The 13,659-nt window shown below is 31.8% G+C and overlaps 1 protein-coding gene and 1 pseudogene across 1 annotated transcript; one reads left to right on the plus strand and one right to left on the minus strand.

The window, feature by feature from the left end:
- Positions 1-1,534: 1,534 nt before the first annotated feature.
- On the plus strand, positions 1,535-2,035 carry LOC143615100 (uncharacterized). Its single transcript, XM_077088335.1, has one exon. The coding sequence runs from the start codon at positions 1,604-1,606 to the stop codon at positions 1,874-1,876; it is 273 nt and encodes a 90-aa protein (XP_076944450.1). The 5' UTR covers positions 1,535-1,603; the 3' UTR covers positions 1,877-2,035.
- A 6,416-nt stretch (positions 2,036-8,451) lies between these two features.
- Positions 8,452-8,775, minus strand: LOC143615107 (putative calcium-binding protein CML25 pseudogene; annotated as a pseudogene).
- Between the last annotated feature and the right edge of the window lie 4,884 nt (positions 8,776-13,659).

A 13,659-nucleotide genomic window follows, 5' to 3' on the forward strand; every position in this document is an offset into this window, starting at 1 on the left:
GCTCGAGCCAAGCTTAAGTTTGTTTAAGGTTTTCTCGAAACATATGAAAATAACTAAAAATGTATACAAATTATCTAATATCTAATAAATTAGTCAAGCTTGAGTTTGAAGAAACAACTCACAAGCTAAACTCAAACTTTAAAATAATAGCTCAAACTAAGTTGAGCTTGAGTCTAGTGAAACTCGGGCTCGACTCAGCTCGTTTACGTCCGAGAAGTGAGAACACAAATTGCTCACAAAAGTAAACATGGACCTGGGTCAACTCAAGGAGTAGATTGACCTAACTACCAAATGGTGGTTGGGTAGTTATTCATCAATTTCATGGGCAATTTGGGAATATTAAGAATAGTCAAACATCCCATAACAAAACATCCTTATCATCGGACACGCTTCCAAACACGTCATATGTATAACCTGTCCGTTCCGTAGCCAAACAAACAGTTCTTAACGTCTCAATTTCTCTTATTAATCATGTTTTTCATTTCCATTAATTATAAACATTTTTTGCAATAGATTTTTATTATTTTCTCAACTTCAAGAGAATCAAACTTTTATTAAATCAAACTCCAACTTACAATAATCTATAAGCGAACAAAGCCCGAGTTTTTAGACGAGTATGATGTAAAATTCGATTAATATACGATGCACCAACCAAAAAAAGAGTAGATTTAAAACTTACCATTTTTTTAACGATAATTTTATGTTATATGAGAGACTCGAACACCAGACCTCCTAATCTTTTGGTGATTAAAAGGCTTTCTTTTACCAATATTATTGGTTAATTTATTGCTTCTCTAATATTTTATGACTCCCATTATAACCTTTCACTAATATTGTTCACTTTGTCTCAGACTTTGGTTTATGTAAATTTTCTTCTTTTCTGAATCAACAATTTTCTTTAGGTGAGTAGTTATTGTTTGTTTAATTTTTAGCGGCTTACTAGGTTTTTAATAAAATTTGTCACTTCAAAAAAAAAATCATAGTAAACTTAAAAATTAAAACTTAAAAATGTCTTCAAATTCAATTTTATTTTACAATGTATGAATGGATGAAATATGAAAGAAAAAATTAACATAGTTATTGTGAAATATACATACTTGAATGCTTTTAATTAATGTGTATATCATTCTAATTTACATATTAATCACAAAGTGATCTCGTTTACTTTTTGTATATATCGTTTGTAGAAGGTATATAAAAATTTAATATCCATCTAAAAAGTTAACATGTATATCTACTATATTTATCAGATTTGAATATTCATAAATTATTTTATACTAAAAATATAAAACTTTAAAAAAGGAATGACCATATGTAATACTCTTTAAATAGTATAGTTTTTAAATAAACATAAAATTAAGATCAAAGATAAAGTATAAAAACCATAAAAGTTGACAAAAGCAATATGTCACAGATAAAGTAAAACCGCCTCAAAATAAAGTCCAAAATTTAAAATTTCCCATTATTTTAATATTCCATGAAATTATCATGTCACACCCCCCTTATAAATAGACCCAATATGTCACAAAACAAACACCATAATATCATTCATCCTTTAAACAGGTGAGAGGTGTAAAGGGTGTGAGTTTTTGCTTTCATAGTCATGAAGCAAGGGTTAGAATCCATGGCTACCACCACCAACAACGACGGTCACACGGCGGTTGAGGAGGAGGTTGATGTCAAGTATATGGTAGGTGGGGTGGTGGCAGTTCATAGCCAAGTGCAAAAAATTAAACAAGAGTTGGAGAAAACCATGCATCCCGCGGGACTTGATCACCCGGAGATTAGGTCGGTTTTACGGGAATTTTCAAGGCAGCCGAAGCGGTCTCGCTCGCCCTTGGGAATTACCAACCGACCTATATCAGTTGGTAATTAGTAGCGAGTCTACCTTTTCTGAAAGGTAGACTCGCCTTGCGTTATTTTTCTTTTTAACTTTTTTTTTATATAATCATCATGATTTGTTATCATGGTGTTTTTGATCTTTAGATGTAAATACTTTTGAATGATATATAGTTGTTTTAATTTTATGGTTTTATTAGTTTCTTTGATTAATTATATGGTTTTGTGCTTGTTTTATTGGTTGTACACTTGTACCTTTTGGATTAACCATTTATACTTTGTGCATCATAGGTGTGGAAAGACATAAATATCTTGGATAGTAAATTAAGATTGCTGCATCAATTGTTTGTACGTTGTGTAGCAAAATTTGTACGGTTGTAGGTGTACTATGGGTTAAACTAGAAGGAATAAACGTTTGGACCACCATATAGTAGAAGCAAATAGACAAAGGCAACTAACTAACAAATAAACAACTAACAACCACCCAACAATTTTTGAACCCAAAGTATCTTTATTCAAATTATATTAATATTTTTTATATAAATAAACAATTTTACACCTATAATTATAAAATACATAAAAATTTTGATTGTAAAAAAAATAAAAAAATGTTAAGAAGTGCAAGAACCGCATAATACACTTGTATGTTGTGTTTTAAATGTAGTTCATAAGGCGGTTACGTAGCCGATACACTTTCTCTTTCACGCTACTTTGATTATCTTAAATCAACCATGTATAAGTGTATCATACGGTTTTTATAGTTCTCAACATACTTTTAGAGTTTTGGTTTTGAAAAAAAGTTCCTATATACAAATGGTAATATTTAAGTATTATGCAAACATGAAATTACGTACTTAATCTATACGCGAATTTGTACATGTATAGTGGATGTAGCGGTGACTTTGTTTTCGATTGAGAAGGTTAGAGCTTAGAAAGGGGCAAAACTTTGTGTATGTACATACACATACGCGGATAAAAATAGATACGCTATTCTTAGTCATGTATCAATGACAAAATGAATCATGTATTGTTCACATGACATATAATTTTAAAAACACCAAAAATGTTGTATTTTTATTATTTTCACTATAAAAAACACCCCTATGTTCATCAAAATGATATTCCAAAATCTAAAGTAATGAAATATTCCAAGTTTAGTATTGTTCATATTGCCAGAGTCTTGATACGGTTAGAATATCCTACCTAAATTAGGGTTTTTAATTCGTGCATTAACGTGTTTAACAGGTTAGAAACAACTCACTAACACAAGTATCAAACATGAATACGGTTCGTTTAACTACTTTAGATGTGATGACTATAAGACAGTTTTAAATTTTATGTACCAATATGGGAAATGATGGAGTTTACCCTACTAATTTCAATTATTAAAGGAAAATTTGAAAAAATCACATACCACATTTTTTTTATTAACAGGTATTATCGTATCTTAAACAGGTACCTTATTGACAATCCTAACCTAAATAAAACAGTTATATAGAAATATATTTTCAGAAACTCCTAGGAAAAATACTTTTCTTTGGAAAATTTTCTATAAAACAACTAGATTTAATTACTAATTGGTTTATAATTAATTAAAAAATATTCACTAGCAGTAAGATAATACTAAATCTTGACTAGCTTTATTAGTTGAGAAAAACTTTTTTACCTGGTATAATATAACTAACACAATAATAAATCTTAACCTGATATATAAAAAAGTATAAAACAACATAAATCTTTACCTATGTATAACTAAAACAATAACAAATCTTTACCTGATATATAACTAAAACAATAATTAAACTTAACTATTATTTAATAAATTTTACCTCACTTAACATATAAATTGATATTATTTGACCAAAGTCTTGATTTTGAGGCTAACAAAGATTATATATGAATTAGGTTGTTAGTGTTACAAGTCTTTAATTATAAAATATTTTGTTTGATATATAAGATAAATAAAAATAGGTGTAACACACTTGCTTTGTGCTTAAGAGCATCAAATGCTCAAAGTTGTTGTGCCTAAAGGGGCATTATATTGCTTCTAAGTTTCGTCAATATACATCATTTCTTTCATCCAACCCATCTTTAGTAGTTGACGCTTGAAATGGCTATGTTGTGTACTGGTCTCGACTCTCGAGCCTTAAAGCGTGGTCGACTTTGACAAAGATGGCAAGAACCGAGCATCGAACCACTTTGACCCTAAGTCCGGCCTAAAACACCACGAAAACACCAAATAAAAAAGGTTAGAGTTAGAACAAATACGGTTCAGTTTCTGACAACAAGCTTCGTAACAAAAAAAAAGAAATAAAAGGAATAATGACCAAAATGTCTATTTGACCAGTCAGTGTTGACAAAATGTATATTTGACTAATCAATTCCCAAAACGTCTACCATGAAACTTGTTGACCAGATCAATCTTTAATCATTATTTGACGAGATTTTTAACCAACTAGATTCTAGCAAGCGTCATAAGATCATCGGGTCAATAGATTTTTATTTTAAATCGTCGGAGCCTTATGAGTTTATTTAGGCGTCTGGCGAGACTTATTTTCCGACTAGATCTTTTTGGCTTCCGATGAGATATTATGGACAAGTGCATAACTTGGCAAGTTAAAAAATCCCGTTGAGTAATAATTTAGAACTAATCAGTTCGACTAGTTTTAAGATGAACATTTTAGAAGCTGGTTGGTCGAGTAAACAATTTCAACGTTCATCATCTTCCCTAGGGCTGTCCAAACCGCTCGTCGCTCGAACTCGCTCGGAATTTGTTCAGAAAACGCTCGCTCGTTTTTTCGCTCGATTGAAAAGGAGCCGCTCTGCTCCGTTCGGTTTGTAAACGATCCAAGCAACGAGCAAAGGTCTGCTCGGTTCGGTTCGGCTCGAAAATTTGTAATTTGTTTTATATATAATTATATATGAACATATATATAATTATATAGACAAAACACATAAATATAAGCTTACAATTATTTTTACCCCTTAAAATTTTTCATATTCCGCCAATTTTATAGTTTTATTTGTTCGATTCAAGATTTAAAACACTAGAAGTTTGTATACATGATCGTTATATCTCACTTCAAACTTATTTTTAATAAAAATTTACAATATATTACACACTAGGTTATGTACCCGTGTTGAACACGGGTTGGACAACTTTTGAAAGTGATAACTTTTGATAAATAAAGTTGAATAATACATTAAGTAAGTACAAAGTTAAATTATAACTACTATTCACAAACTTAAATATAAATCATAAATCTTTAAATACTTCTTTCGATACAAAATTAAATAATACACTAAAAATATGATAGCAACTAAAGTAAAATAGTATTATGAGAACATAAACGGTACAATCGATACGAACCAACCATCAATAGAAGAAAACGTTCGATTAGTTGAAGAATGTACAGTAAAGGAGAATCGATAAATTTTTTATCAACAAAATTTGGATAGAAAGAAAGATGTTACGGTTACAGGTGAATAGAAGGCGGGTCGGGTTCAATTAAAGATCCACTTGTTTTTAACAATGAACCCGTTAAATAATAATGTTTAATAAATAAACCTAACGTTTTTAAAAAATATATAAAAAGAACTTTAAAAAGTATGTATAATTAATAGGAGAGAGAGGCGGAAAGAAAGAATAAGAATGCATAAGAGAATGACATGTGACATGAGAAAACTTTTATTTATTATATAGTATAGATTTGTCTAATAACTACTAATTTATTTATAAAATATATTATTTACAACCCTTAAATTTTGTTTCTTATTGAAATTTTTCAAGTGAAAAAGAAATAAATAATGCTCGAAATCGCTCGATGTTCGATCGAAAAATGCTCGATTCGTTTTTGGCTCGTTTCGGTTTTCGCTCGGTTCGAATTTTAGCTGTTCGGTTCGGTTCGGTTGTAAACGAGCCAAGCAACGAGTAAGCCTTCGCTTGGTTCAGCTCGGCTCGTGAACAGCCCTAAATTCTTCCCATTAAAAACATATGTTCAACATTTGATTGAAAGGCCCACTCCTAGGAACGGTTAAGCCTGAATAACTGGACCATCAAGCCCGGTACATAATATTGTTTGGTTCGTGTTCTCTAATATGATTATGTAATCTTCTGATTTTAGTACATTATATTGTTAAATTATATATACATGTAATGTAAATGTAATATAGTCTGTTTTTATGTTTTGTACAAAAAAAAAATATTTTCTTTCTTCAAAAAGTGAAACACTTTGTAATCAAACTAAAAGAGAAAACAGTTATTATAAATGTATCATTCAACAAATATATATATTTAAACCAGAAAGAATTTTAAACTTTTAATCCAGGTTTGGACCACACTCGTTTTCAAAGTAAATCGACGACGTAAAATATTATTTAACTTTTTTTTTTCGAACCGTGAACTTTATATTGCTTAATTATTCATAAAAATTAAGATTAATTTGATTATTCCCTCAAATTAGGCATTGATAATGCATTGGATACATGATACACAAGAATATTATTACATAAACTTCCATTGACTATTACATCATCCCACAATTGAAAAACAAAGATGCTATGAATTTCTAGAATCCAGTAAGTTATACTCCTCAAACATAAATCACTAAGGATTCTGTCTTATTGTTTCTTTTCTATAAAGAAGATCAATGAGCATATATTCATATATTTGTACATCGAATGAATAAGCATACGGAGCAATTATGCAAGCTTAAAATTGGTTAATGTAATGAACATGCTTCCAAGCATATATTCATGTCTCCATATACATTTTAACATGTTTTAAATAATCGTAAAGTAAAACACCACAATAACATGTGACAAAACTATTTCAAGCTTATAACTTAACTAAAATAAATTTGGCAGCCTAATTTAATGTTACCTAACAAGTAATATTCAATCATGCATCAAATACCTCATTTAGGTATTACATAATTGCCCACCATCACCCATTTGTTGGATATGTAACCAAATTACAGTTAAAGATAAAACAATGAAGTTAATTCAGTTACAGAAGTTGACAGTTGAGTACTTGAGTCCTGTCTCCACAAAAAGGTTGCATCTTTTATCACATAACTAGATAGAAGTGTAAAAAAAACCGGTTTGGTATTGGTTTTAGGCAAACCGAACGAACCGGTTTGGGTTTAATCCGGTTTCACCCAAACCGGTTTCCAAACCGACCCACCGTCAGTTTCAGTTTCAGGACCGGTTCCCCTTCAAATCTATCAAACCGGTTTTAAAACCGAACTTGCTTGAGGAAAACCAGTTTATAAACCGAACCGAACCGACGTGACCATGCCGGCCTATCTTGCTTCTAAACTGGGTTATAAACCGAACCAGTTTGAGTTAAACCATTTTTGACCAGCCATTGACCAAACCGGTTTGGTTTATAAACCGGTTCGGTTTGGGTTTAAAACCGGTTTTGTACACCCCTATAACTAGATAGACTCAAGAAATATGGAGTGGGAAAATTTGGCACAGGCCCAATACCCATGCCAATGTTTGGCCCAGGCCCAATTCTCAATGACAGTAACCACAGGTCCACAGTTAGATTATTTAAAATGCACATGTTTAGTCCTTAATCTAATGTATATTGGAATATTAATTCATTTATATATGACACAAGACAATACAAGCTTAAAACTATTAATTCAACATAAGGACAAACACATATTTCCTCTTTCAAGCCTTCTTAATTGCATATTAATCAACATAAAATTTCAATTGCATATTTTTGCATTCTAAAATTGCTAATATACCCATTTTGATATATATATTTTATTAACTTTTACTAAAACTTTAATAATTACATACATACCAAGTTTAACTTTATTTTTAGCGTTTTTACCAATTTAATTCTTGCCACAAGATAGTTATAATTAATGCTATATGGGTTTATATAGTTATCACTTATCATGATTCATGACTTATTGTTGTATTCATTCTTATGCATCTATTGTGTACACGTAGATTAGTGATCACATAATATCCACATGTTAGTATTGAGTTATTATATGATTGAATCATAATATCGTATGATTACACCAATGGACAAATGCAACATTGTATCAAGTTAAGTCGGTATAAATTCATATCATAAATTGTAAATATACTGATTCCGAATCTAGGAAATTACTCAAATGGTTCAAGAACATTATGATGTAAGTCAAGTAATCCGAACCGAAATTTCAGTCTAACAAGCTTAAGAACTTACAATCTTTTTAATTCATCATAAACAACCAACTAATTAAACAATAAACAATAACCTTATATATAAATAAATAAACAATTAGGAATTCAAATTTTGAAAAACAATAAAAGATAACAAAATTAAATCTCTAAATTCAAATAAGAAGATTTTGTATTCAAATCTCTCATGCATAAATAGCATAAAATCATACACTTAATATCGAATCTCCAAATAGTATCAAATCACATAATCAAAGAAACCAAACATTATAGATAAAATCATAAAAACAAGAGATTTTTCATTAATTTCTTCAAACATTGGAAACAATTTATTCCCAAATACCTGACAATACACAATTAATCAAAAAAAATCTCAAAACCATATTAATCCCTCTATTGACCATCATCCTGAACCGTTGACCATCATCTTGAACCGTTGACCATCATCATAACCTTAAACTCTTCAAAACTAATCATCCCATCAACATCTTGATCAACTGCAGCAATCATCTTCCGGCACTCTCCAATACTATACACATTCCCTAAGCTTCCCATCGCCTCCTTCAACTCCTCGGCCGTGATCAACCCGTTCCCATCGACATCGAAAACACTAAAAGCATCCTTCAGCGTCTCCAACACTTCCCTCGAGTCCAAACCTTTTGTGTTCAACTCAATGAACTCTTTCAAATCCATATCCCCTATAGTTTCCAACTCGGCAACCGTTAACGGTTCCCCAAAGCTCTCCATGATGGCTCCTAGCTCGGTTGGTGAGATTTTGCCATCCCCGTTTAAGTCGAATCTTTTGAAGACTTTTTCTAGTTCTTTCTCAATAGGTGAGAACTCGGTCAGTATTGGTTCAGTTGTAGTTGTGTTAGGGTTTTCGGTTTTTTTGGTTTTATCCAATAACTCGGTCGGTATTGGTTCAGTTGTGTTAGGGTTTTCGGTTTTTTTTGGTTTTTCGATTGAAACTATTCCTCAAACCCATGTTGCAAAAGAGTGAATAATAATATTATGTGTAGGGAGAATTTGAGAGAATGAAAACGATGGATATTATATCGATTTCAATTCTGTGTTGGGTTTGAATAATGAGTGGTGTATTTGTATACAATTCATGTACTTGTTATTCGGAAACCCTAATGATATAAACCGACTCAATATGTATTTTCTGTGTATATAGTTACCATATCAAAATAGCCTTGTGAATCAAGTAAAATATTAATTATTAAAAATAATCTAGACTAAATAATAGCCTTGTGAATCAAGCAAAACATTAATTATTGAAAGTAATCTAGACTAAATAATCTAGACTTTCTATAAATTATCAATGGTTATTGACATTCCATTCTAGCGGCATTACAAAGTAAATTATTTTTTTCTCCTACACCATATATGATGCATCGATCGATCAGATTGTCTCTAAAACTAACCGTAAAGAACTAACCAGACCAACCTAGTGGATAAATCAGGAATTCATAAACAAAGACGACAATTAAACTAGAGAATGTGATTGTATTTTTCAATCCAATTGATAGCCTACTTTTGCGCCTTTGTAGGTTGAAGGCGAAAACATCTTATGCCAGCCCTTCATTTTGTGCATTGCGTCTTCTTATTATGCGCCACCATTGATTTTGTGTCATTTACCGGCCTCCTGATGCACCAAAATGACACGTATTAATCAATGGTTAAATGGTGTATAAATGCCAAGACTGTTTTGATAATCTTTTTAGTCAAGATGGTTATTTTGGTATTTTGCGTTATATATTTCATATCGTTGTAGTTTTGAGTTAAACTTAAGTTAGGTTTTAACCTTTTCTTTTTTTAAAGACCATATGTTAAGAATGAAAATAGGATCAACTTACAAGTAGCAAGATTCAAGAACCTCAACAAATGTGGCATAATAGATAATAAACAAACCGACAAAGCAAGTAGATAAAACCTTGCAAGTTTTGTTTTTTTTTTCCAATTTGGTCTTTCTATTAACATTTAACACAACCCAAATTACATCTAGATAATGTGTAAGCGAGCAACAAGCTGCGCCGCTATCCCCTTTTGGATCGCAAAGCCTATTTTACTAAATATAAATCCTTGGTTCCTCGGGCTCTGCGAGTCACTGTGGACCACCTTCTGCGCCCGCTCCAAAAAGCGAACCGCCTCGTAAGCTAGGGATCCAAATGTGTCAAAGGCAAATGGAATGAACACGTGCTGATTCTCCAAACACGCTGCCTCATGCTTAACAACCTTCCTAGATTCCGCCCTCAAGACCGTCTGTCTCGGAACGAAGCCACTGTCTCTCAGCCCCACCAATGGGGACACCCTAGTGAGGTCGACACACGCATGCTTACCCCTTGTCCAGCCAAACACAAGAACGTCCGCAGGACGCAGTGTAGATCTTCCTTATCTCGGATCAGTCAGAAAGTTAACAGGTGCCTCTTTTTTGGCTGAGATCCCGACACGCCTAAGCACATCCCATAACACATCTCTAACCCAGTCGTTACGATACTTGAACCTTGAGAATTTAACACATCTCTAAGCACATCCCATAACCTTGCAAGGGAAAATTAACAAAACTAAAACAAATTTATATTGATTTGAATTATTGAGAATTTTAGATCAATCTATCTAACTATCTATATAATTGTCTATCACAAAATCCTATGTGTCGCTCTCAGGTTGTTCCCCCCATTCTCTAGAGCAACCAGATTGCTTGATTTTTAAATGGAGGTTTCTCATGCATTTGATCCGAAATCGTGGGTATGGGTCTTACCAAACCCATATAGTCTTTAAATGAGTTATAACATCTCATTTATTTGTGAAACTCTTTCATAATCAAACAATAATTTATGTGGGTCATGGGTCTCACCAAACCCCGATTACCCTTAAACGGGGTATAACATATCATTTATATGTGAAAATAACCCCTTAATTATTAAAGAATAATTTTCATGGGTTATGGGTCTTACCAAACCCCAATAGTCCCCAAATAGGTTATAAGATCTTATTTATTGGTTAACACTTTCATCATCAAACCCTAATGTAATTTATCTTATTTATATGTTCTCCGTTACTGGTTTATCATCTCCATCGTCGGTTAACTTCCGATACTACCCACCATCGTCAACTACATCAACGTCCCCTTTTTCATTAAACAAACATTTGTTTTCATTTTTGTTCATTTTAAAAAAATCAACATGCTCGTGTTCGTTTATGTTTGTTCGTTAAAAATATAAAAAAACTACACATTTCAATTGAAAATACCCAAACGCTAAAAAATATAATATCAAACTAATATATATATATATGTGTGTGTGTGTGTGTGTGTATTAAATTAAAACAAAACTACGTTATAAAATAAAATAACAAAACGATTAAAAACAAAAACTTAAATAACCCCCGTAACACGTGATGATCAAACTAGTACCTTATCTATTACTATATATAATAGATATAAGAGAGAGAAGGTTGAGATGTTGAAAAATGAAGAAGTACTTGTCATGCATAGAGTACAATTGTTTAAAGCATAAATTCTTAAAACCATTTGAAAATTGGTGGGATTGAAGTAAAGAACCGGGATTTCAAATGTTCAGATCTATATCATCTAAGGTACACTCGTAAAGATTTCGATATCAATCGATTACTATGTTGATTATCATGTTTAATCATGCTATATTGTTGCTTAAAATCGTTGGTTTTTTTTTCTATCATGCCAAGAAATGTGGTGTGCCCTAAGAGGTATCATCGCGGGTCTTCTGTTGAAATGTGCATAATAAGAAAGAAGGGAATTACAGGAAAATTGTCAGGAAGACGATATTGGTAAAATGTTGTTTTTATATGGTGACTTTCGGGTCAGCTAAGCGGTTACCAAAAAGTTAACGTGAAGTCAAGTTATACCTTTGGTCTAAAAAGTCTGCTTAAATAATCACCCCTATATTTGTATGTCAAATCTCTTCTAAATAATAAAATTCAGTAGTATTGCTGTAGTCAAAATTGGGATACATTGGTCAAATTTTTTTTTACTTCAAGGTGTAAATCAAATTGTTTACATTGGTCATAAAAGCCAAACGAAGTGATAAGTCGTTAAATTGGATTTACATCTCAACAAAGCTTTTATATTTTGAACTTACACAAGATATATGCACAATGAATAATGAAAAAATGATTGGATGTTCGTTTAGCAACCTAAACATGAACTTATTCCCTTTGTTTTGGATTGTTAAATCAACTTCTATTTTTGACAATATAATGACTGGAAGTGTAAACGATAGGCTCCTTTAACTGAAGAGAGCTCAAGCTCGGCTCATTTATGGCTCTATTTATAAAGCTTGAGCTTTGACTCGTGAGTAATTTTTCAATCTTGAGCTCAACTTGTTTATTATTTACATTGTTTATATATTACACGATCGGTCGTTTTTTGTTGGGTTCGGTTATCTTCGGTCCAAGACCTCCGGCACGAACTCAAAAAACACGTAACATAAGAATGACTCCCACCTTTTCATTTATCTATGTGCACCATTTCAAGCATGATTTAGTACTCATATTATCGTTTTCTTTTGTAGGGCAGATTTGTGACATCATAAATCTACCCCAGGTCGGTGTTCTTGGACTTATATTTGGTCTTTTGTGCAGTGCATTCTATGGTGAAGGTTGCAAAAAATTTGTCACGTAGAATAAGGTGAATATTAGTAATGATATAGTTATATCCCCATTTTACTACGCCATCTTTTTTGAAGCATTTAATATTATCAAGGATTTTTGATGGTGTTATGCAGGTTTTTGGTGTATTTGGTATTTTGGTTTCATTGTGATGACATATTGAAAAGATTAGTTTTCCATCAGTTTTGGTAAGCATTTCCTTTGTTTGGCTTATAATTTTGTACATCAGTCAGTTATAACCAATATAAATCAAATATTTTTATTTGGAAATCCAAACTTCAGACAACTAATGTCAAAACCCAAAATTAAAATGGGCCCATGGTTAAAGTTTGACTTTGATGTGTAATTGAAAAATCCAACACTAAAATTAGTCAATAGTCATACTTTGACTCTTATAATCTGTTTTGGATCTTGATTTCAGTCACTCTAGGCGATACATTAGTTAGACCAAAGAAGGAAAGGGTATATATTGGATGCATGAAGTCTGGTTATGTACCACTCAAAAGTAAGCTAATCTTGAATGATCATGCTCTTCTTAAAGATGTGAGTTTGCGATTGTTCGAATGTTGGAGATGGATGAAAGATGCGGATGGTGGCATTTGTGTGATTTAGATTTACAAGAAGTGTTTTGTGGTGACATGCCATATGTATTTTACGGTAGCAATGAAACATGTTACATTTAAATATGCAGTTTTCGTTTCGTACATATTTAGATTGTCGTATTGCAAGTTGTATATGAATCCCGCTGCATCGCGCGGGTTACCTACTAGTATATTGATACATATATTCTAATCTCATAATCTCGTGAATTTGTGGGTCCATGGTTTTTTTTAATATTTAGCATTGACTAAGAAAAAAAGCGTGATTAAAAAATCTAATCACATGTTTTGAGGGAAAAAAGGTTAAAATTAATCTTTTGTATAATTAAGTTTAAGTCTCATAACCCGATGGTTATGTAACATAAAATATTGAAACTAAAAA

Source organism: Bidens hawaiensis, unplaced genomic scaffold (genome assembly GCF_021521415.1).
Source record: "Bidens hawaiensis isolate Kalapana, Puna unplaced genomic scaffold, B.hawaiensis_p1.1 tig00041901_1, whole genome shotgun sequence".
Taxonomy (NCBI): Eukaryota; Viridiplantae; Streptophyta; class Magnoliopsida; order Asterales; family Asteraceae; genus Bidens; species Bidens hawaiensis.

Coding starts and splice junctions, on each gene's coding strand:
- LOC143615100 (XM_077088335.1), top strand. CDS start 1,604: ATGAAGCAAGGGTTAGAATCCATGGCTACCACCACCAACAACGACGGT.